This window comes from Convolutriloba macropyga, chromosome 8 (assembly GCF_964194025.1).
Source record: "Convolutriloba macropyga chromosome 8, txConMacr16.3, whole genome shotgun sequence".
NCBI classification, from domain to species: domain Eukaryota; kingdom Metazoa; phylum Xenacoelomorpha; order Acoela; family Convolutidae; genus Convolutriloba; species Convolutriloba macropyga.
The window spans coordinates 781,510-806,805 of NC_134475.1; the positions used below are offsets into that span (position 1 = coordinate 781,510).

General features: G+C 36.2%; 1 protein-coding gene across 2 annotated transcripts in view; it reads right to left on the reverse strand.

Moving 5' to 3' along the window:
• Positions 1–25,296, reverse strand: part of LOC142344368 (RAB11-binding protein RELCH-like) — a 30,999-nt gene that overhangs the window by 2,857 nt on the left and 2,846 nt on the right. The window contains exons 1-5 of one of the 2 annotated variants that reach the window (XM_075395962.1): positions 14,977–15,270; positions 12,420–13,557; positions 3,148–3,332; positions 2,265–2,665; positions 1,361–1,601 (exon numbers count right to left, since the gene is read on the reverse strand). In XM_075395962.1, the coding sequence (XP_075252077.1) occupies positions 1,361–1,601; positions 2,265–2,665; positions 3,148–3,332; positions 12,420–13,557; positions 14,977–15,117 (2,106 nt within the window). In that variant the 5' untranslated portion in view covers positions 15,118–15,270. Of the gene's footprint in view, positions 1–1,360; positions 1,602–2,264; positions 2,666–3,147; positions 3,333–12,419; positions 13,558–14,976; positions 15,271–25,296 lie in introns of those variants that run through there. The other variant, XM_075395961.1, reaches the window with a different exon arrangement.

A 25,296-nucleotide genomic window follows, 5' to 3' on the forward strand; every position in this document is an offset into this window, starting at 1 on the left:
TTTTTAGAGTTCAGGTGCTATTAATTAGCGTTATTATTCCGCTCATTTGCATTTTTTGCCGCTCATTCCTCAGGTTGAGCTCCAGACCCAAACTTACCTCTGATCAGACTATAATGCCCCAAAGCGGTTATGATCAAACTATCATGCTCTCGAAGCGGCTGTGATCAGACTATCTTGCGCTCGAAATGGCTATGATTGGACTAACCAGCACTCGGAGCGGTTATAATTGCGCTCGAAGTCGCCTCTGATCAGACTCAAGTGCGCTGGAGGATGCCTCTAATCAGATCCAAGCGCGCTCGAACCCGCGTACGATCAGACCCAAATGCGCTCCAATCGCCTATGATCAGACATTCCAGACCAAAGTGGCCATCTCTAGGAGGAAAATATTTGTTCTGTACCTAACCTGGGTACTAACCTGCTCCTGATACAAAGCCAATTGTTACGCGTAGAAAAACGTAATACCTCAGGATGTGTATATTGTGACACAACATTTGAGTTATTCAAGTAACCGTCAGCAGCAAAGTTTACTTCAAAAGGTCGCCAAAATCTTTTATATTAATATATTAAAATATATTAATATATTAAAATCAATTCGTCTTTAGAAAATATCCAGTACCCCATCTTCAAGCCCTAAAGGTTTATTGTCCCTTACTGCTGACAGGATGTCAAAAAAATTTATAATTGTAGATTTTATTGAAAAGTCGCTTAACTTCTTGATATTCAAAAATTCGGGTGTAAGTCTGCATCAACACATGGCAATCAGAAACTGTTAAGCACAATTTTTGTAGCTGTTCTGCTAAAAAACAGAGCCACCTAAATTTCCTTCTGCTCATAAACCACGAGGAGATCAATAATAGCCCTCCTTTGCTACACATCTAAGATTTAAGAATAACATTAAAGCAGAAATCAATTCAAGCTATGTAAAAACAACATTACCCATATTATCCTTTGTCTTCGAGAATATACTACTAAGAAATGAAATTTCGAAGATCCGAGAAACATGAACGGTGAAACACTATACAAATTACTTATTTTGCTAATAAATAATGCTAAGAAGTTAAAGCACAACAGATAAAAACTCTGCATACTGTATAGTTGCGATGACTTTGCAATTGCAGAGAAATTTTCTGCTAGATTACAGCTCTGCCGTAAGGACCAAATTTTCTCCACTTAATTACATTACAATTCTATGAATCAAAGTTACCTTTTCCTTTCATGCTCCCCAAATTCGTTAACATAATTAGGCCACTTACAAATTGGGTTGCTATATGCGAATTATTATGTTTATCAAGTCAGCCTATCATAAGATAACACGTTCAACCGCTGATGAAAAAAAATTCAACCAGTAATTATTCATCACCTGAGGAAATCTCGAGAAAATCCTCAGCTCTTCTGACTGTGACAGAAGCAACTCTTTGGCTGGTGGCGGTTTGCTAGCAAACGGCGAAGTTAGAACCACTTGTAGAAATAGGAATGGCATGAATGCTTCCACAGTTGCACAATAACAGTTGAACTTCGTTTGAAAGTCGGGCGAAGATTGAAGCCCATTTGGAGCAGTAGTGAACGCTGTCTGATTCATTGACTGTCGCGAAACCCCAGACCTAAAAAAGACTTCACTAAATTTTTGGAATAATTTCATTTAATTGATTCTTCATCGCATAGATATTGACGTGTCATTGACATTGTCAACTACGACTACGTAACAGAAATCCAGTTTGACTCCTTCAGCTCATTTAGAGCAAAATCTAAGTACTGCCGTTTCTGTTGGTGGGACCGAGGATACATCAGATAAAATGTTTCCAATACAAGAGCCATAAATTGTTTAATAATCACAAGCAAATAAAATGAACTAATCTGTTTTTTCTCCTCGACAAGTTTGTCATGAGACTGTGTTCTTAAATAATTATGCATCAATATAGCACGTTCTCTTCCAATAAAATGCACCAACCGCAAAATCTCTGAAGTAATGGTTAAGTGACTCTGCTTGAAGTCACTGAGAATTTCTGGTGTTTATCGAGAACCGCGAAGCGGTTCGAGATATTAAGTCAGAATTTCGAAGCGACTTCTGCAGAGTCACTTAACCATGCTTAAAACACGAAACGCGCACGCTTTAAAATAACGAAAGTCAAAGACATTCATCTTCTGGCTAAGTAGCAACTTCTGGCATTTTAACTTCTGGCACTGCAGAATTTCGGAATTTTAAAATGCGCACGTGAGTGTTTTAATTATAAATACCGAGGAAGGCAATTACACTTTGCACTAACTCTATTGATATGTTGTCTTCTGTTACACTTTCTTGGTTGAGACTAGTGACTGTCTCATTTAGTAGATTGTGCATGTGTTGGACCACAATGAAAATGGCACTCTGTAGAAGTTGCTCATCACTCGGTTTCCCTTTCTCCTTTCTTAACTCAGAATCCCTCTCTACATGGTTCTCCCTGTCTTCAGTAATGGATCCCTCGCTTTCCTTCCTTTTCTCTGAATTTGTGCTTTTTATGGCCCAGTAAGCAAAACAGGGAATGAGGAAATGTCGAACCGCAGTCTGTTGGGTCTCCATTGATGATTGTATGTGCGTGAGAATGAGCCGGAGATAGGAGTCGAACTTGTGTTCACTTTGCATCAGGCACAGAAGAAGAGCCAGACCTCTCAGAGCGCAGGACACCACCTACGAATCAAAATCAAGCCTTCCTCATATAGACAAATCAACACGTGTAATACTTATAAGTAAAGAGCTTTTTCTAAATTTCCGGCCAAGTAGCAAGATTAGCTCTGAAATATTCAGTTGCTAAAACAACGCAAACAATGAAACTATCAGAAAAGTTGCATAATTCCAGGCTCTCATTGTCTTTCACACTCCATACTGAGACTCCATGTCAACAATGCAATAACGCCTCGTTATGGATACAAACGATTTGCACCAGCTAACGTAACTCTACATTTCAATCATACGTGGTCATAACTATGGCATCCTATCTAGCCCAACCATAGACGCTATATGTTCTGAATTTTTCAACGAAACCAGAAAATAAATGTAATAGAGAACAACTCAAGGGTTTTCTATAGATCGCCAGACAAGCAGAGTTTGCCTCCTTTTCAATAGGTTTCTTTAGCAATTCTCAAGGGAAATGTTACAAATATACTACCAACCATTTGCTCTTTATCTTCCAGGAGTTGTGTGAGGATAGAGTACACGAGGCTGCATGCAATGTCCCTGTCCATATATGGCAAGAGGCCAGAGGCTGTCTCGGCCACCAGGATGCGTCTCTCAACATGCTTCTCACTCAGCTGACCCCAACAAAGAGGCAGTAGTTCAGACTCCACACGGGCTGCGCCTAATCATTCAAAAATTGATTCTCCATCTCTATACATATTTACTACTCATGATGTGAAACTTTATTTTCGTTAATAAATGGTCCCCCAAACATGTGCCTTTAAAGTTAAAAAAACCACTGGAATTCCAAAGACAGATATAGTTAGGGCGAAGGGAGTGTATGAGCAATTTAATGAACGATGAGTTAGGAAAATGTATCAATAAACGTATTTAAAGTTGGGTAACATTAACTGAATCTCTCCATGATAGGCTCCCATAACATATGAGAAGTTGGACTTAAAGAAATTGGCCTTGATTTTTTTCACAGTTTGAAAGTTAAGATTATTACTAATTGGATCGGATAAGACAAAGTCATTCCAAGATTTTATAGCTCTGGCGAAAAAAATTCTGAAGGTAATGTGATTTGTATTTGACGTCGAAATGGCAAAAAATCACCCGTGTTTTTTTGGTATTGCAGTCTATGAGCCACTGCCACTAAGGAAAACTTGACATATGTTCGAGAAAGTGCAAATAAGTGGCCTCATGAAACCTCAAAAGTTATTCAACTGGAAGTGAGATGTGTCATATTTTCTACTGCTGAAGACTTATTACCCAGTTTAACTGTTTCTTTTAAGAAAATGCCTTATGCTACTCAATGAGACATCACAATAGCAGAAATGACTGACAACTAGAACATTTATAAGTCCAATTCTTCTATGAACTGGGAAACAGCTCGATTGCATAACCTTTTCTTAATCCACACGGCATTTTCCGCTAACCATTTTTCCATTCCTCTGGGTAGTCTAGATCTTTGTCAACCAAACTTCCGATTTCACTCCATTTTTCATGGTAAAAATTTCACCACTACCAGCTATAGAACAAGTGTTGGTTAAATAATTTGTTCGATTTTTTTTTAAAAATTGAAGGACTGCTTATATGTTTAGACTTAGAAAAGCCAGATTAGACAGCCACTTTGATAGAAAGCAGCTGGCTAATCTTTCAACAGAATCGTCAACCTTTTGTTTGCTATTTCAAGATCTGTATTGGAAGCTAAACCAAGGCATCTTGGTACTGAACACAGTTGCATTGATTATTGATGTGATTACCCAAATCAGTGACGTAAAAATTGAAAGTAAGGGGTCAATAGAGTCCCTGATGGGCACCCTGGTAGACCGTCCAGTCAAATATTTTTAGCAAAACTTTCTGCAGTCGGTGCCGAGTAAAGCTCTATCAATTGAAGAGCACTCTTTTGAAAACCTTATGACAGCATTTTTCGGTAGCAATTCTTTCTGTGCAAGACAGAAAGTTTCACATAGTTCTTTCCTTGGTGGACAAGGGTTCGACAGTGTCTGATAGATCACTATCATGAGGCAAAAAGACGAGAAAGCCATTTATTGGCTGTATTTTCAAAACTCATACAGTAAATGACACGGAGACGCAATGATAATTTTGCACAATGATCTGACACTCCGCATTGCAAAATCAATTATTATTGACTTAGTTTGAAACTTAAAATAGCAAGTCACGCACCTTAAGGTTACCGTTTTTGCAGCTCGATAATTAGATTTTATTTTCTCAACCAGATATTTCAACGGAAAATATGAAATAGCTCGCAAATGCCTGAAAATAGGCGCCGTTGATTTGGTCGACACATATCGGGATTGAAACAGAAAGAAGAATAAAATTGACTGCATTTATTTCAAGTATCTGAAATTGTTCAAATTTTGTAAGCAGTTTCAGTTAGATTCAAAATATACCTAATATTTAAATTAAAAGCCATTAAGCTGAAAACCTAATGCACTATGACAATAACCACACTAGACAGATTTATCCCGTTTCTTTTGATTTTTTGACATCGACCGAATTAACTTTACTACAAATTCAACGCGTGAAACAATTTTGAATCCATTCACTTGAAACAGTGAGTGAGGGGTAAGTCTGGAGCCAAAAGTGAAAGACTTAAAAACGTGAACGAAACGAGCATTTTTCTGCAGCAAGCTTGATTACAAACTTCGTTAATCTGAAAAGATCAGAACTCACATTTTGATACTATCTCAGAGATGCAAAACCACATGCAACGTCAATTAAGTTTCCATTTAAAACAGCTTTCAAGAGTAATTAATCGCAAATAAAATTTATCCTAGTCAAGTACAAGACAGTAATTAGCATAAAAAACTGCGACGATAAGTTTACACGCTATGGATTTAACAAGATCCAAAGTTTTTCCGCAGGGAATTTGTTTCAACCTAATCATAATGTATCCTAAATTTGTACGCTTTCCAAATTTGTACAATTCGAAATGCAGTTTCAATTTTGGCGAAACAATGGAATTTGACATTTTTCGAACTAAAATACTGACGATTTTACTTGTATACAAACTCACTCAAGAGAGTTTTGAAATTTGATGATTCAACCGGTAAACTCAAATGAAGAAACTATGTTAAAGGCAACCAAACAAGATCAGAAGAACCATGCAGCGCTGAAAAACACTTTCTGAAATGATTGTTTTGCTGTTCCTCTACGGAGAAAAATCCATGTGATGATTTCAAACTTCAATTTGGCTAAATTGCAGCAAGTTTAATTATTTCAAGCTCAGTGATATAAAGGACTAATTTAGATTTGCCTAAAAGAACCTGTTCTATTACTTTAAAGGCATATAAAAATCTATAAAACGAGGAACAATTGCAATTTGTATCGCTTACAAAATTGTGATTGCCTACTTCATATAAGTTTTGTAGGTATAGAAATTTATATAAATCCAAAAGGATCCCCAACTGCAGATCAACAGAGATTAAAAATGATAGTTTTTTGAAGCATCAAGAAATATCAACAGAATATAGAAATGATTAAATTTTGCGTCTTCTCACAAAATTGGTTTGTTCTTGCATCAAATATTTCAAATTCTGTCAATTCGGTGAAATTTCAAAATTTCATCAAGCGCCAACTTCAGGTTTAGCATGGGATTTGAGGTGTAGGGGTTTCATTTTTACGCCAACTACCATCACAACTTAAAATTGAGCCTTTCTTCTTAATCATTCTTAATGGAAAGTTTTATACTGTTCATCTTTTTTTTTTCGCTGAACAAAACAGTCTATGATATAGAGGCACTAACTGGTACGCAAAACAGTTTGCTTAAGGGGCCAGAGAAACCAGAAAGAAAATCGTTAAAATCTTGGTCCTTTTTCTGGAAAAATTGTTTTCTTGTACATCGAGAGGAGAGTGCCAGTTGTTCGTTTAGATATGATTTTCTTCTCCAGGCTGAGGCGGCTGGACGAAGGGAGTGTTGAGTGGTCTGATAGGCGTGGGAGGGGGCGTTAGTGTGATCGAAGATTTTGTGAACCACACTTTGTAGATTAAGAAGGTTCACGCCGTGAATTTGTCTCCACAAAAAAGTTTGAGTGACTTGCATACGCAGAGACTAGAATAAGACTTTTAAGAGCAGGCACTTGCTGTCCTCCTGGCTTTACCTTTTTCCGCTTTACAGGACGAAAGTTAAGGTCAGACAAAAATCGGTAAAGCAAATATCACAAAAAAGACCACAGGACTAACACAATTGCTACAAACTTCGTTTGAGAGCATTAATCATTTGGATTGACAAATTAAAAATGCAGAAAGACCAACCAACCAGTAACGCAAAAATACAAATTGAAAACATAGCCGGCAGATTGTCAGATACTAGCTGCCATAGCCCTTCGTGGCCTGTTGTCTCAAAGAATCAAAGAACAGGCCACGACTGGGAGCTATTAAAAAAGGGTACATAGATCTTAAAAAGACAGTGCACCAATACAATTCAAGTTTGTTGAATTTCATAAACATAACCGGCTATCTTTGGGCTAATTGCTTTCAAACGACCAGCGAGCGGTTCGCTTAGTAGCTGAATTGAGGCTTCAGGGATGCCAGAATTAGGGGGCGGGAGAGCTGATTGGGGATTAAGCGTCGGGGGGGGGGGGGGGGGGGGTCCAGCGCCGTGAGGTAGGATTGGGAGGGGGGGTCAAACTTATTCCATTAAGAACCGCCATTCGCAACATGAAGTTGTCACAGTTTCGGAGAATCGCCTACTTAGACTAATAAGCTAACAAGGCGAAAGGCTTTAAGAGAGCTGCTTTGTCACTTTATACCCTCCGGGCTTTAGCTGTTTATCCCAAGCAAAAAATCGTATTAAAAAGACCATAGGTTTGAGAGCAATTTAAAATTTAATACTACCCCCATCCACAAAAAATTCTTTTTCCTCTTTTCCTTTTCCCATTTTCCTCTCCACTTATGGAAAGCTCCCCCGTTTTTTCAAACTTCGATGAAATTTGTTTCATTGGTTTCTGAAAATCAAAAGTAGCCTTTAGGAGCTACCAAATGATGTTACTTTCGTCTCTAAGACGCGTATAAAAAGTGACCGAAAAATTCAAGAAAATCAAGAAAAACTGTTGCGGGTTTGCATTTCTGAAGATGCATTTGAGAATAATTATCAGATAACTCTAGTCTTCTCGATAAAGCTTAACTAGTTATTTTGCGAGTGCATTGTCTTCGTGACTTGTAGCTTCAATTACGCTTAAAAACTCAATCAATGGAAGATTACAGGTTTCCTATAACTTGAACAGGGCGTTGAGCAAACTTCATTAGTACAAAAAAATTTTGAAATTGACAACTTCAATATGTTCGATAATTGGATTCATGTCGAACGAAGTAAACTAACCAACTGGAGACTTAAAACTAAAACATTACCCCAGAGGTTGAGCCTCCACAGTCTATTGATGGCTAGATCTTAAAATTTTGCTAAAACTGTTTAAAAATTTTCTATTCAAATAAATGAGGAACCTTCAAAACGACCAACAATTTTCTCCGATAACAGCTAAGTTAACTTCAAATTCAAAACGGTCGTAAGCCGACTGAAATTGAACCATAAACAGTCAACTGAATACCTATGTATTTGTGAATAGCAAAAGTAACTGTTCAAAATAATTTTTTATGTGCAGTCAATACTAAATATCTTTAGATTTCTAAAGCCTCCTGTGTAAAACGTATAAAACTTAAAAATTCAGATTATAACTTAGAAAAAAATTCCTTTCCCGACCCCTGAAATTAAACAACGCTAAATAGGCTGAAGCAACAAGAAAAATGGTACGAAAAAAAATGTGAACACATCTTCTTAAACGACTTAAATTCCTGAAACCTAAAATGTTCAAATAGTCAACCTTAAAGTCTCAAAAATCAAAACGCAAATTGAAGTCAACAGTGTTTCATTCTTAGTCAAACAGTTCTTGTCTAAAAACAGACATCTTACAATCATTTTATCGACTTTTTAAAGAAATTTCTTTTGCCTAGTTATAGTTAAGGTTGAAGAAAAACCAATTAAAAATTTTTTAATACTTAAATACGTCTACAAAATTGAACAGAATTGGTGTTGGAACACGCTGGTTGGTCCAAATTTTTCCCTTTTAACATACCTTAGAAATAAATTCTTAATATGGTAGAAATATTAGTTTCACTAAAAATTCTCCAAATCAGAACAATTTACCACATAGCTGGCATATTTCCAGAAAAGCGCTGCGACCATTTCCCGAGTCTCAAAAATGAAAAATAAGACAGAAGAGATTTCAGGTTTTGAGCGTTCAATTTTGATTTGGAAGAAATTGTACGTAAAACTTATGTGTTGTTTCTATTAGAGTCACTGGTAATTGGTATCAGTAACAAATTTGAATGACACTTCATCGGTCCAATAAAAAAAATTAAAGGTTAAAAACCAAAAAGTAAAATAATTAAAACAGAAGCACATAATTCAGTAGGAGGCATCCAGAACTTCTGATAGATTAATATTACGGCTCAAAAGTCTAACTACGCTAACAACATCCAATCAAAAAAAAACTGAGGGTCAAAATATTTTGAATATCTTTTAATATTTTTGAAACAGTTCAAAAACCATTAAACACCAAAACGAAATACTTAGAATTTTAACTTCTGCCACCTTATAAAACAAATTGGACCAGTCAACAATCGGTAAGTGATAATACATTAAAAAACAAATATTGTCAAAAGACAAATTAACTACAACTGTAAACAAAATTTAGATTGACGTATGCTTCATTAATTATCTACCAAGACTTCAATTACGGCGATCAAAGGGCAAAAACCACAAAAACAGGTCAAAACTCAAAAATCACAACCAAACAGTCACAGTCAAGAAAACTTAACTATGAGCTCAAACCTCTAGTTAGGGTCAATTATGACACTGTAGCAATGAGTCATACTCATACTGATAAAAACTATTGAAAACAACAACCAGTCAAAACAGTACTTCACTAAAATTTTAGGAGTAGGTTCAAAGTAATCAAAACCATGAACTATTATAACCGATAACCAAAACACTTTCTAGGTTCTTCTCGTTAGAAATTACACGAAACTCATTAAAAACGCACAGAGTTTTTAAAAAATCATTAATTGCCCACAGACCAATTGAGACAAAAAATATACGCATCTATGCCACATTAAAACAAGCATCTTCCTTTGTAAAACGAGAAAGCAAACAGAAGTCGAATTGCCGTACGTAAAAATATAACAGAAAATCCATCCTCAAATCCAAATCTGTTAAGCCACGGTGAGACCAATAATAGCCTGGCATGGCTTCACGGCTACCAAAACAATGAAACGTATTGAGCCAAAATAAAACAAAAATTGCCATAAATGTTTAATTAGTAACATAGCGGGCAAACTGAGCTAAAATAGCCGCAGAACGGGACCAAAACAAAGAAAAATGAATGGCAATAAATGTTCTAATTTAGTGTGCTGTTTCAGTAAGAATTGCCTGACTATTCGGTCAGCATAGACTCAGTTAGCTAAAATAAGCACCAAAATACCACATAGCCGTTAAATTGCCGGAAGATAGCCGCCGTTGACACGGTTGATGCACATCGGGATTGAAACAAAAAAGAGATAAATTGACCGAATTTTTGTCTTTTTTTCATTGTTAAAAAGTGTTCTAATTTGGCGTGCAGTTTCAATTTGATTCTAAAACTAAACCTAATTCAGCTTCTAAACTGACAGCTAATAAACTTAATACCAATGTCAGCTAGCACACACTCAAATCACCTTTGATAACCTAATGCTCGTTATGACCGGTTTTTATCGTTTTATCCAGTTTCTTTCGATTTTGCTCTTTTGATTTTGACCGTATTCACTGCATTACGTAATTCAATGAGTAAAAGAATTTAAAATCCATTCACCTTAAACGGTGGGTGAATTAAGTCGGGAAGTTCAAACGTGAAAATCGTGACTTATGTAAACGAAAAACGTGATCAAAAGGTAGAAAAAAAACATAGCAGGACAAGTCCTGAAATACAATCCAAAGAATTGAATGGAAAACTTAGAAGTACTCAACCTGACCAGCAGCAAAAACAAAATCATCTCAAAAACAAACAAATCCCTTTAAATATACCTATTTCAAAATTATGTTCAAAACCAATTTTTGCCTCTGAAATCGGTCCAGGACTAAATCTTCAATACCTGAAACAAATTCAGTAGCCCTTTAAGATCGATTAACTTAAAACAAAAAATTTTAAGAAATCAATTGCAAATTTTAATGAAATGTTGATATATATCTTTAGATATTGATATTGTTATATATCTTTAGAATCATTTGTGTCTAGAGGCTATCCAGTAGCCCAATTCCAAGCCTTAAAAATCTATTGGCTCATAAAGATTGATAGGCAACAATTACACTACCTCCTAGCGACTACGTAATAACCAACTATATAACCCTGGAGGAGGTTACCTGGCTACTGAGGCAAGAAAAGCTGAATAAAAGAATGTTTTAAAACTTGAAATTGCAAAATTGCAAATTTTATAAAACTTCTAAGGGTCGAAATGTTAAATTTTTGAAAACAATTCCATTGACACTAACCATGCAGTTATTTTTCATCAGACAGTGGGATAGGTTTTCTGGCACTTGAGAATGGACAAATATCAAAAATTGAAAAAAATTTTAGGAAAACTTAAAAAACAATGCAGATTTTATCAAATGCTAAAGTTTGAGACATTAAAATGTTGAAAACCATTCCATTGTTACTAGAAACTATGCAGTGCCCTATTATTAAACCTTAAAGGAGATTTCCTGGCCTCTGAGGCTGGAAAAACTTTAAAATGATTAAAAATTTTCAAAATCTTGAGAAAAATTGCAATAAGTAGTATCGTTTTGCATGTTTATGTCTGTAGTACCAAAACATATAGCTCATAAAATGGCTATAACAAGCACTTTTGACTCGAAAAAGACCTTAATCAACTATTAAAAAAGACTTCAACCTAAGACTAATCAAACAAAAAACTCGAAAAAACCTGAAAAAAACATGAATTGCACACCGTTTTGAGCCTAAAAACGCCTAAAAATGCCCCAATACAATTCAAATTCTTTGAATTGTATAAAAAGGAGAGCGCCTAAATAATAGCCGTTGAGAGGCTGAGATCGTCTATTAATAAGTGAATTCTAAACTGAAGGCTATTAAGCTTAATACTAATACCAACGAGCGATCGCTCTGATGAATTTTGATAGCCTACTGCACTTTGGCTTAATGACTGGGCTTCATCGCGTTTTTTTACCTGAGCATACTCACTACAGTGCAAAATTCAAAGAAAAAGAATTTAAAAATCCATTCAATTGAAACAGTGAGTGAGGCAAGTCATGCGTCATACGTGTCATGACTTAGAAAACGATAAACGTGATCCAAAAACAGCGAAATAAAGAACACAAAGCAGGACCAGTCGAAACCTACAATTCAAAGTATTTTCATTGACTTAGCCTAGCCATAAATGTTAAATACGTGCGCGTTTCAAAAATCAGTAAGCAGAGTTCAAACAAAGCTCAAACTGAAAATATGTAGAAACAGCAGATTAAATGTAGCTCAAGACGCTCAATTGACTACATTGCTCGCTCAAGTAACAAAGATTTCTGCTATCGCAAAACTTGACTTTGTTTGTTTTGATTCTCTGTGCCCTTAAGTTGACAATGCCTGGATGCAACAAAAATATAGAACTTTTAATGACAGCTGACTTAGCCGCCTGATAAAACGGCAAAAAAAATCACAAGATTGCATCAAATTTAAAAAGTATTTGGCTAGAATATATGTACCGGCTCTTCTGGCGTAGGTCAGGCAACTCTGGCAAATAACGTGCCGCTGCCGCATATCCGGTTTTTTCACCAGATTGAAAAGCAATTCCAGTAGCTTCATTCTTGCATCCTGGTCTGGATGCACAGCCACAGTTTCCATAATCAGAGGAATTGCTTCAATCCTGTGCTGTAACAACACATGGGACACTAAATTCGGCAAACTTTTTGCACAAACATGAGCCAAGTCTTTCTCTGGTTTGTTAACTCTGTCTAGAACACTTTGATGCTCTTGATCGAGATTGGCTGCTGTCAATCCAGAGCTGGAACCAGCGGTGCTGTTGAAAATTGCGTTTTTAACCAGGACTAAGTAGCGATTGGACAATAATGGTTCCGGTTTATCGAGATTGTCAATTTTTACACTTTCAGAAACTAAATCAGCAATTCCCGGATCGTTCGCGTCTCGTTCACTGGTATTGTCTGTATTTTTGCGCGAAATGGTTGCAGCTTTGATATCAAGATCATTGCCATATTGTTGTTGCCATTTGGCAACGTTAGCTTGCAGTTCTATTACTTCATTTTCCAAACCCACGTTTTTGTTGTTTAACAGGTTGTTTTGACTTTGCATTTGCTGAACTTCACTTTTCAGAGATTCAATTTCTTTCTCCAACTGGTTCACCTGGTCACTCATAGAAGCGTTGTGTTCAGTTGACGTTTCGCCATTTACATTGATACGATCGGTGCTCTCATTTCGGATACCAGTTGATTCTGACGTTGCTTTGGCTAGAGAATCTGTATCTCTGTTGGCATCGGGATCGAAAGCAGAATCGGACTTGGAAAGCAAAGACGTTTTTTCCCCGCCAGCATCAATCTCGTGACTCGCATTTGTCTCAGAGCCAACTATAGCTTTTATCTCTGCGTCGTCATTTAGATTGTTAGAAGTCTCCGATAATAAATTGCACTGTATCTCTTTGTGATCTGTATTCGCACTCTGTATTCCACCTCCTTTTGAACTGTCATTTGCGGTGCCCTCTGCGTACCCATTTGCAGCTTTTGAACGTGATTTTCCATTTGTACATTGGGTTGTGTACTTCAGATAAATCTCTTTCAAAGGGGGAGGTCTGCTCGTGTTTAATCCTACGTCATCCCAATCTTCGAAATCCTGCAGAAAGACAATAACAGATAAAAAGTTAAATATACTAATAGTAACCTATTAATTGCTCAAATCAGGATGATAAATGAAGCTCCTGCAAAACTGCATCATTTTAAAATTTGTAATGGTTAATTATAAAATATGAAACATTTTATTCGTTTCGGAAAAAAACCACGGAAAAAACCCCAAGTTGCCTTTTAACGAGCTGCCCGTGGTTGGCGTTCATTTCCTAGACCCATTTTATTAGTTCAATATGAATTGAATCGAATCAACTCGGTTTCTTCGTTTATAACTATTGGTTCATTATGGACAAATGCGAACCTACAATACCTTTCCTTAGTCCCGTAGTCTGTCCCATCAATTTCAAATCTATGAAGATATAATATAGCGCACGTTTGAAACGTAAATGCACATTTTTAGAAAATACTGGACACAATTCGGGTATAGTCTGTCTCAAAGTTGTAACGACAAACGACCGTTTCAAAAGCTTCCAAGTTGAGGTCAAAGTTCAAACATGGAAAAAAGCGAGATATATTAGTTGAATGCAAGCGAATTATTATTGATTTTCTCGGCCGTTCACTTGCGTTGCAACTTTACGGGACTTATTCTAGCCTGTCCCATAAAGTGTCTTCTTATGCAAGGGAATGTTCGTAAAACCCACGACATGCAAATTAACAACGAAATGCGTGTTTTAAATTTGAACTTTGAAACGTTCGTTAGCGATGCAACTTTATGAGACTAACTATAGTAAGTCCCATAAAGTTGCAACATAAGGGAACGTTCGAAAAATTTTGGGGCATGCAAATGGGCAATGTTTTGCTAGATATCTGAATGTTTTTGAACTTTGACACGTTCGATAGCGCTGCATGTTATAGTAAGTCCCATAAAGTTGCAACTCAAGCGAACGTTCGAAAAACTCTTGACATGGAAATGAACAACGAAATGCTGATGTCTGCATGTTTAAAGTTTGAACTTTGACCTTTGAAACGTTCGATAGCGTTGCAACTTTATGGGACTGACATGAACGCGTTTTATACAATAAAACTCAGCAACGCAAAATACACCGACATGCAAATGCGCATACCAATGTCAAAAGATCGACATAAAATAAACTGGTGAAAAAAGCGACAAAATTGCATGTAGTTGAATACTGCAGGAGTAACTCCAGGGGAAAACGTTGCGCTGAAATCCCAGTTTGCTGACCATCTGTTGATAACAAAACAAACTCTGTTCTTGCAGTAGCTTCAAGGGGTCGCAGAAAATTAAAGCGTTCACGTCTCGTAAATTTTGAGTGAAAACATAATTTTAAGTTTTCAACGCCGCCGTTTGCTTCAATTTAAAACAGTGCACTCAAAAGACAATCGTAGACAATCACCAGTCGGATTTCAACGTTCTAACTTAGCTTCTGAACGGTATCGAACAACTTACTTCTTTCGAGTTCCCAGAATTTTTTGACTCTTCATGGAAATCTATAGTGAAATTTACCCTAGAAATTGATAAATAATATTTGATAATAATAAGGCAAAAATATTTGATAATGTTGATGAGCAATTTCAAATTATACAACATAATTGGGATAAACTTAAGCTTTAGCGGATGAAAATGAACCTTAATTTCGCAACAAGTGACGCAAAATAAACTGCTTAATTTACTTTTTGTACTAAAAATAAAACTTGAAAGCAGTTTTTAAGTATTATATGGCATCTCGACATAACTACTTTAAATTAGAGATAATTGATTTATTTTAAGAGAAGCCTATTTTAGTCGTATTAAAAACCAACTTAATCTTGTAGTCACCATTACAGTGTTTCACATCGACACACACAAACGAAAATCAAGTTCAGTTCGATATATTTTTTGTTCAAATCAGATATTAGACCACAAAATATCAAACTATCAATAGAACTCACAATATCAATCAAAAAGAATATCTAAAAATTTAAGAGTAAGCGTCTAAACCCATTTGACAGGATTGGTGACTTGATTTTATTAAAGATTTTGTTTATCGCACGAATTGTTTCCAAAAACTGCAATCGAATAACTGCCAATTGGAGTAGGGTAACTTTGGTTGACAAACACCTCTCGAAGTACGCAATTTCTTTTGGTAGCGTAGCGAGGAAGTCATGCCACAATCAAATATTTAACAGAATGAAAAACTTAAGTCAAACAATTTAAAAAGGCATGAAATAATGAAGGAACAGAAAAGAGAGCATGAAAAAACAATAAAATTGACGGCTCTTTTCTGTTATGGCCCCCACGTCCATTTGCACCCCCACTTATATATGTTATAGCATATTGGTTTCATTTCATACACTAACAAATACAATTAAATACAAAAGGCATTTACAATTTAATTGTGCAGCCAAGTTTTGAAATTAAGACGTATACGGTAATCAAACTTTGCTTATAATGTAAGCAGACAAAGAATAATCGTGTTTTTAATATTTTTCGCTTTTCTTTTGCAGGAATAGCTCTATGGTACTAATTTTTTTGACAACCGGAAACAAAAATTCATCCATTCGTCTACAGGTACTGGCAATTTATTATGACTAAAAAAGAATCTCTAAGGACCAAAAAGAACATATTTGGGGGGTGCAAATAGACTGACTATACAAGGCTGGGCGCACACAAAGGAAGCCGAAGTAAAAGTAAGCCGACAGAAAAGCGAGCCGAAAGTTATGTAATAGTTAAGTAATTTATCAGAAAAAAATACACTGTTAGCCGTTACAACCAATATTGCGCGGAGTATTATAGTGCATAATTTATTCCAATGCACCAAAGAAACAAAAATACGTCAATTTTTAGACATTTAGTGGGTACGGGCCTAAGCGGACCGCTGTTCATGGCCATGCCTCTCATCAGCTGTGGGATGTAATCCGGAAATCGCGCGCCGGTTATCCCCACCTGCCCGCTAGGGGCAACTTAAAATACGGGTATCCCAAAATTTTTCGGCTTACTTGACCTTATTTTCAAAATTCGGCCTGCTTGCCTATCGGCTTGCTTGACCGCCACCATAAGGCTGGGGGGCAATAACAAAAGAGCCAAGTTGACCACGCAATAAATGAGCGCCAATATTAATTCGCAACGCAATCGCTTTTGCTGAAAGCCAAAACAATTACAAACATACCCGGCAGATTGCCGGAAAATAGCTGCCGTTGATTCCAATAAGCATGATTGGGATTGAAAGAATTGAAGATATTGAAAAAAAAAGATTTTTGTACAAAATTTTTTTAGTCCGATTTATTTTGATGGCATTTCGTAGTTGAACATACTTCTGTTTCTTAGAGAGAGGCTACAGGGGCTACTATCAATACCAATAACCATTAGAGATGGTAACTAAGACATACAGGAACTACGTTCAAATAGCGGGCATCTAAAATTGGGCTTTGTGGGTTTATCCCGTTTCTATTTCTGACTTCAATTTTTTATAATGACTGTTCATTTTGAATTGCTTTGCTGAGCAACTGATGTTCAAAATCACTTTTAGCAGAATGAGGGAAGAGAGAAACTAGCCTAGAGAAGTCAAAAAGATTTTACGCAAAATATTGAAAAAGCGGCAAAATGAAGTAAAATGAAACATTTTTTTTTTGTTCGATGAAGGAAAAAAAACATAGCAGGACAAGTCCTGACGTACAATTCAAACAATTTTCATTGACTAAACGGAAAACTAGACCTTGAACGGACTATGAATGGATTGGGAAAACCATTTAGAAAAAAATCCGATCCAAAAAATTGAAAAAAACAGTAAAAATCAAAGTGAAATTGCCGCATGTGAACAAAAAACCACTAGCGAGAAAGCGAATTTTTGTTCAAACACCGTTTTCTCGCTCTACTTTAAATTTAGAGCAAAAAATTTCACGCCGCAAAACCACTTGCTTTTTCGCTCCACTTCCTGTTTCGGCGTGACCAAAATCACTATTCCAATTTGACTTCAAAAATCACGAAAATGTGTGAACAGATCTTAAAAAAAAACATAGCCGGAAGAATTCCGGAAGCGACTCGAAGCGTCAAAACTTCAATAACAAAACCGTGATTGCAGCAGAAGCCACTACCTTTTGTATTAAACCATTAGCTCACTGCCTCTCAAGGTCTGTTCTAAAAATTGGTTAAACTTGTCTAAAAACTTTCACCAAGAGAAACAAAACGCAGCAAAACTTCATATTAATGAAAACGTTTGGTAACGTTAAAAAATGTGAAATCATTAAAATGGTCAAAAAACTGATAGTCTGAAAAACCTGACAAGGTTATCAATTGCCCTCAAGTAACTCATGATTCCAATCTGAAGATCGCGAAAACAAACGGCAGATATATCTTAGAAACTAAGTTAAATCTTTTCAAAAAAGAAAGCTCAAATTTCAGAATCAGAAAACACCTATATTTACACTTCTAATCACTGCAATTAAGACAAAAAACAACACACACTTGTTCCTTGTTGTACATATGCTGGACAACAAGATTTCATACTGACTCAAAAATTAAATTGATGGTAGAAAAGACATAAGCAGCAGAAGAATATTCAAAGGCAAAAAATCGTTTAAATTAATACCAAGGCCGGAAGAACGTTGCAGTAAATAGTCATAAGTGGAAATTTTGGAAAATGCTTGCTATTAAGCTCTCAGTACTGCCTTATGTTGAATGAAATCAATTGCAAACCAAAGAAATGACGAAAATCTAAGAAAAAGCTGAAATCGTTCATTTTCAACAACTGAAAAAATCAATATACCGAAACAAAATATAGGTGCTGGGACAAAACTAGAATTATACTAACTAGAATGTGAAGACTATGGGCACAATGTAAGGAACACCGTAACAAAAAGACATTCTTGATTTTTGAAAGTTAAAAATCAATTTTTGAAATTTAAGAAAAACGAATACATTTCATTGTTCACTTTTCAAGACAGAAAAGATAACTAGTCATCCGATACGAAGATCTATCCTATGGAAGAGAACCAATAAATAGGAAAAAGCAATATGCATAAATACGAAACATTGAAACATTTTGCAAAAACATGGTCAAAAAATTTTTAAGACTGCATTTATGAAAAAATTGTAACCGTTTTTCAAAAACTTAACACCAAAAAATGATTGAATTTTTATTGAATTGAAACTGAAGTCTCTCACGTTGCACAAAAAGACTATTTCTAGCAGTTACAACCAAAATACAAACAAAAAACTGACGAAAATCGGAAAAAAACTACCAAAATCGGATTAGCATATGTACAATTTTATAAAACAAAATTACATCGAGGTAGAAAGAGGCGTTGAGTATATGAAATATCAATGAGAAGCTGCCATATTAACTGACTTTTGACAAAAGACGGTTAAAAGATCCAAAAATGAAGAAATTAATAGAAAAAAAACCAAATATTAACAAAAAAATCAAGAAAAATGTGCCAATTTTCAACTTGAAACGCATTTTCAGGCTCTGCAAAACACTGTGTCATCAATTTCCGAGGTTGACATTTCAAAATAGTATCAAAACCAATTTATTTCTACACGAAACCAAATTAAAAGCAAAAAAATTGGGCCACTTAGACGAAAAAACGGCTAAAAACGGTTATCTATATATATGTGCCATTCAGTCAAAAACTACTTTTCAAAGTCAAAAAGTCATTCACTAAACGCAGCGCATGATCAAAAAACTTCTCTCGCTTAGCAAAAATCTGTTCACCAAGACAGCTTTTCTCACTTTCGCTTTTAGGTCGAAATGCCGCGTGAACAAATCTACTTCCTGTAAAAAAAAAGACCGAGAGAAAACCAATACTCCTCTTCGAGTCGTAAAAAAAGACAGCACCCCAATACAATTCAAAATCTTTGAATTGTAATTAGGAGCGCTATAATAGCCGGCTGAGAAGATGATGGCGGCTATTAAACTTTTTAGAATAGATTTGCAAAGTGTTGACTAAAAACAGCAATCAGATTTTTTAGATTTGTAAAAACAATAACACTTGTGTTTTTAAATAGCTTGCTTTGCAATTGACACTTGTTCTGGAAAAAGTTTCGGGAGAACAGTTCCAGGAACCAACGAAATTTGATAGATGAAAAACGTCGGGTTTGAAAGATGGATTTTGTAGAATGGCCCACAAAACCGTTTTTTGTACCACTCTACCTTTAGCGGCTTTGGTGTCCTATATGCTGCGATGCGACAATCTGTTCTTAAGTCTGCCCCAAACATTTGTCAGCAGAGGACGGCCAACTAAATTTTATTCGGGTCTTTCCCATCATACCTCCCCCCCTCCCCATGAAACTATAGCCCCCCATTATGGTATAATTACCATGATTGGGGGCTATAGGTTATCTGACCACTAAGCTGGGGTGGGGGGGGGGGGGGCTATAATGGGAAAGACCCTTTTATTCTATGCAATTCAACAACAACAATCAAATAGCCACCATAATCCCTGGTCGCAATTGGGATTGAAAGATGTAGAGAAATTGCGTCAAAAGTGTTTAATTTCGTCCGCAATTTTATTAGATTCAAAAAAATATGGCGATTTCGGCCTCTTACGGGACAATAGGCCTGATACCAGTTACTCCAAGAAAAACTTCGATAACCTAATGCACTAAGTCTTAATGCCAGGGCTTCATCGTTTTATCCCCGTTGGTTCTGATTTCGTTTTTTAACTTGAAAAGTATTCGGTATGTGGCGTAAATTTATTGAATGAATACAGAGTCCATTCAGTTGAAACAGTGAATGAGATAAGTGAAACGTCAAAAGTAAAAGATTTGACTTCTGTCAAACAAAAATGTGGAATGAAAGGTAAAAAGCCAAATTAAACAATCGACAGCTCTAAAATAGCCAGCATTCATTTTTGAGTAGCTAACAGCGCCAATTAAACAATTCAAGTATGATTAAGAGGTTACATTTTGAAACTTTCACAGGACAAGGGCGGCAATAACGAATGAATGAAATCTCATTCGTGTGGTATTGCAGCCACCAAAAATATTTTGATATTCTATTGTTAAATGCAATGAGTCTTAATTAACTTTTTATTCAATGAAATAATAACTGATCTCAAAATCATCAATGTTTATTAAAAATTCGGGTTTCAAATTATCAACCTCCTGGGAAATTATCAACCAACCAAATAAATTAAATTAAACAAACCTGCTAACGTCAGACAAAATGCGCTCTAACGACAAGTGTGGTAATTTACTTCACTTCAGGGGCTCTAGACTAGAAACAGTTTTATTTATGAGTGCCGAAGCATTCCGGCTACGTAGGGACTCGAACCCCCGAACTCCAGAGTTCTCGACAGAATCATAAACCTATCAGATCTCTGTGATCTCCAATCTTCGAGAGCAATTTAACAGCAAGCAAAATGAGAACTCCAACTGTTGCAGTAAGTCCAAAGAATACGGGTACGAAATATTGATTTTTCATAATATTAAGTCAAGCAGTTGGTTTCAAACACGATGCTTGTTTTGTAGTATTCACATCTATTGAATAATCTTCTCTTTCCTTCTGGAACCTATCAAGTTCAACGTTCAAGATAATTAAATGATCTTATTATGAAATACGCCTTTTGTTCTTTTTCGGAAAAGACTACAGAAAGGGTTTCAGCGACTATCATGTGCAAGACAACACCGGAAAAGTTCCACCGGCCCCATAAAAGGATCGCAGCTGCGACCAAATTCTTCAAATTTATAACATTAGCCACTATTTAGCCGCACGATACCTCACTTGCCGCTACAGAAATTAAATCATTTGGATTGACAAATTAAAAACGCAGCCGGCAGATTGTCAGAAAATAGCTGCCATTGCCCTTCATGGGTTGTTGTCTCAAAGAATCAATGAACAGGCCACGAAAAGAGTAAGAAAAGATAACTGTGCTGTCAACTTGAAATAGACTAACTGTTGTTTTCAGAAGCTACTCTGAAATAGATCCATAGACGCATCCTCATTTGAATTCAGTCAATTTGGTAGCGAGAAAGTCACTATGAGAGTGAGGAAAGTCGTGAGTAACCAGAAATTAGTTAAATCAAAAAATCGCACAAACGCGTGAACGCATGAGCAAAAAAACTAGCTCCAACAAAAGAATAAAATGACGTCACGCAGACAATGCAGTCAAAACATCTTAACGGCGTAATCAAAATCGTTAAGACAAAATAAAACAAACCAACTAACGTCGGACAACTTAAAACGAAAAGCAAAAATTTAGCATGAAAAAGACACACGTTTAAACCAATTGCCTCAAACTTCGTTCGAGAGCAATTTGAAATAAAGTTACATTTGTCAGCAGAGGACGGCCAACTAAATTTTATTCGGGTCTTTCCCATTATACCTCCCCCCTCCCCATGAAAGTAAAACGAAAAGCAAAAATTTAGCATGAAAAAGACACACGTTTAAACCAATTGCCTCAAACTTCGTTCGAGAGCAATTTGAAATAATGTAACATTTGTCAGCAGAGGACGGCCAACTAAATTTTATTCGGGTCTTTCCCATTATACCTCCCCCCTCCCCATGAAATTAAAGCCCCCCAGTATGGTATAATTACCATGATTGGGGGCTATAGGTTATCTGACCACTAAGCTGGGGGGGGCTATAATGGGAGACCCTTTTATTCTATGCAATTCAACAACAACAATCAAATAGCCACCATAATCCCTGGTCGCAATTGGGATTGAAAGATGTAGAGAAATTGCGTCAAAAGTGTTTAATTTCGTCCGCAATTTTATTAGATTCAAAAAAATATGGCGATTTCGGCCTCTTACGGGACAATAGGCCTGATACCAGTTACTCCAAGAAAAACTTCGATAACCTAATGCACTAAGTCTTAATGCCAGGGCTTCATCGTTTTATCCCCGTTGGTTCTGATTTCGTTTTTTAACTTGAAAAGTATTCGGTATGTGGCGTAAATTTATTGAATGAATACAGAGTCCATTCAGTTGAAACAGTGAATGAGATAAGTGAAACGTCAAAAGTAAAAGATTTGACTTCTGTCAAACAAAAATGTGGAATGAAAGGTAAAAAGCCAAATTAAACAATCGACAGCTCTAAAATAGCCAGCATTCATTTTTGAGTAGCTAACAGCGCCAATTAAACAATTCAAGTATGATTAAGAGGTTACATTTTGAAACTTTCACAGGACAAGGGCGGCAATAACGAATGAATGAAATCTCATTCGTGTGGTATTGCAGCCACCAAAAATATTTTGATATTCTATTGTTAAATGCAATGAGTCTTAATTAACTTTTTATTCAATGAAATAATAACTGATCTCAAAATCATCAATGTTTATTAAAAATTCGGGTTTCAAATTATCAACCTCCTGGGAAATTATCAACCAACCAAATAAATTAAACAAACCTGCTAACGTCAGACAAAATGCGCTCTAACGACAAGTGTGGTAATTTACTTCACTTCAGGGGCTCTAGACTAGAAACAGTTTTATTTATGAGTGCCGAAGCATTCCGGCTACGTAGGGACTCGAACCCCCGATCTCCAGAGTTCTCGACAGAATCATAAACCTATCAGATCCCTGTGATCTCCAATCTTCGAGAGCAATTTAACAGCAAGCAAAATGAGAACTCCAACTGTTGCAGTAAGTCCAAAGAATATGGGTACGAAATATTGATTTTTCATAATATTAAGTCAAGCAGTTGGTTTCAAACACGATGCTTGTTTTGTAGTATTCACATCTATTGAATAATCTTCTCTTTCCTTCTGGAACCTATCAAGTTCAATGTTCAAGATAATTAAATGATCTTATTATGAAATACGCCTTTTGTTCTTTTTCGGAAAAGACTACAGAAAGGGTTTCAGCGACTATCATGTGCAAGACAACACCGGAAAAGTTCCACCGGCCCCATAAAAGGATCGCAGCTGCGACCAAATTCTTCAAATTTATAACATTAGCCACTATTTAGCCGCACGATACCTCACTTGCCGCTACAGAAATTAAATCATTTGGATTGACAAATTAAAAACGCAGCCGGCAGATTGTCAGAAAATAGCTGCCATTGCCCTTCATGGGTTGTTGTCTCAAAGAATCAATGAACAGGCCACGAAAAGAGTAAGAAAAGATAACTGTGCTGTCAACTTGAAATAGACTAACTGTTGTTTTCAGAAGCTACTCTCAAATAGATCCATAGACGCATCCTCATTTGAATTCAGTCAATTTGGTAGCGAGAAAGTCACTATGAGAGTGAGGAAAGTCGTGAGTAACCAGAAATTCGTTAAATCAAAAAATCGCACAAACGCGTGAACGCATGAGCAAAAAAACTAGCTCCAACAAAAGAATAAAATGACGTCACGCAGACAATGCAGTCAAAACATCTTAACGGCGTAATCAAAATCGTGAAGACAAAATAAAACAAACCAACTAACGTCGGACAACTTAAAACGAAAAGCAAAAATTTAGCATGAAAAAGACAAATTTAGCATGAAAAAGACACAATTTAGCATGAAAAAGACACACATGAAACCAATTGCCTCAAACTTCGTTCGAGAGCAATTTGAAATAAAGTAACATTTGTCAGCAGAGGACGGCCAACTAAATTTTATTCGGGTCTTTCCTATTATACCTCCCCCCTCCCCATGAAATTAAAACGAAAAGCAAAAATTTAGCATGAAAAAGACACACGTTTAAACCAATTGCCTCAAACTTCGTTCGAGAGCAATTTGAAATAATGTAACATTTGTCAGCAGAGGACGGCCAACTAAATTTTATTCGGGTCTTTCCCATTATACCTCCCCCCTCCCCATGACATTATAGCCTCCCATTATGGTATAATTACCATGATTGGGGGCTATAGGTTATCTGACCACTAAGCTGGGGGGGGGGGGCTATAATGGGAGACCCTTTTATTCTATGCAATTCAACAACAACAATCAAATAGCCACCATAATCCCTGGTCGCAATTGGGATTGAAAGATGTAGAGAAATTGCGTCAAAAGTGTTTAATTTCGTCCGCAATTTTATTAGATTCAAAAAAATATGGCGATTTCGGCCTCTTACGGGACAATAGGCCTGATACCAGTTACTCCAAGAAAAACTTCGATAACCTAATGCACTAAGTCTTAATGCCAGGGCTTCATCGTTTTATGCCCGTTGGTTCTGATTTCGTTTTTTAACTTGAAAAGTATTCGGTATGTGGCGTAAATTTATTGAATGAATACAGAGTCCATTCAGTTGAAACAGTGAATGAGATAAGTGAAACGTCAAAAGTAAAAGATTTGACTTCTGTCAAACAAAAATGTGGAATGAAAGGTAAAAAGCCAAATTAAACAATCGACAGCTCTAAAATAGCCAGCATTCATTTTTGAGTAGCTAACAGCGCCAATTAAACAATTCAAGTATGATTAAGAGGTTACATTTTGAAACTTTCACAGGACAAGGGCGGCAATAACGAATGAATGAAATCTCATTCGTGTGGTATTGCAGCCACCAAAAATATTTTGATATTCTATTGTTAAATGCAATGAGTCTTAATTAACTTTTTATTCAATGAAATAATAACTGATCTCAAAATCATCAATGTTTATTAAAAATTCGGGTTTCAAATTATCAACCTCCTGGGAAATTATCAACCAACCAAATAAATTAAATTAAACAAACCTGCTAACGTCAGACAAAATGCGCTCTAACGACAAGTGTGGTAATTTACTTCACTTCAGGGGCTCTAGACTAGAAACAGTTTTATTTATGAGTGCCGAAGCATTCCGGCTACGTAGGGACTCGAACCCCCGAACTCCAGAGTTCTCGACAGAATCATAAACCTATCAGATCCCTGTGATCTCCAATCTTC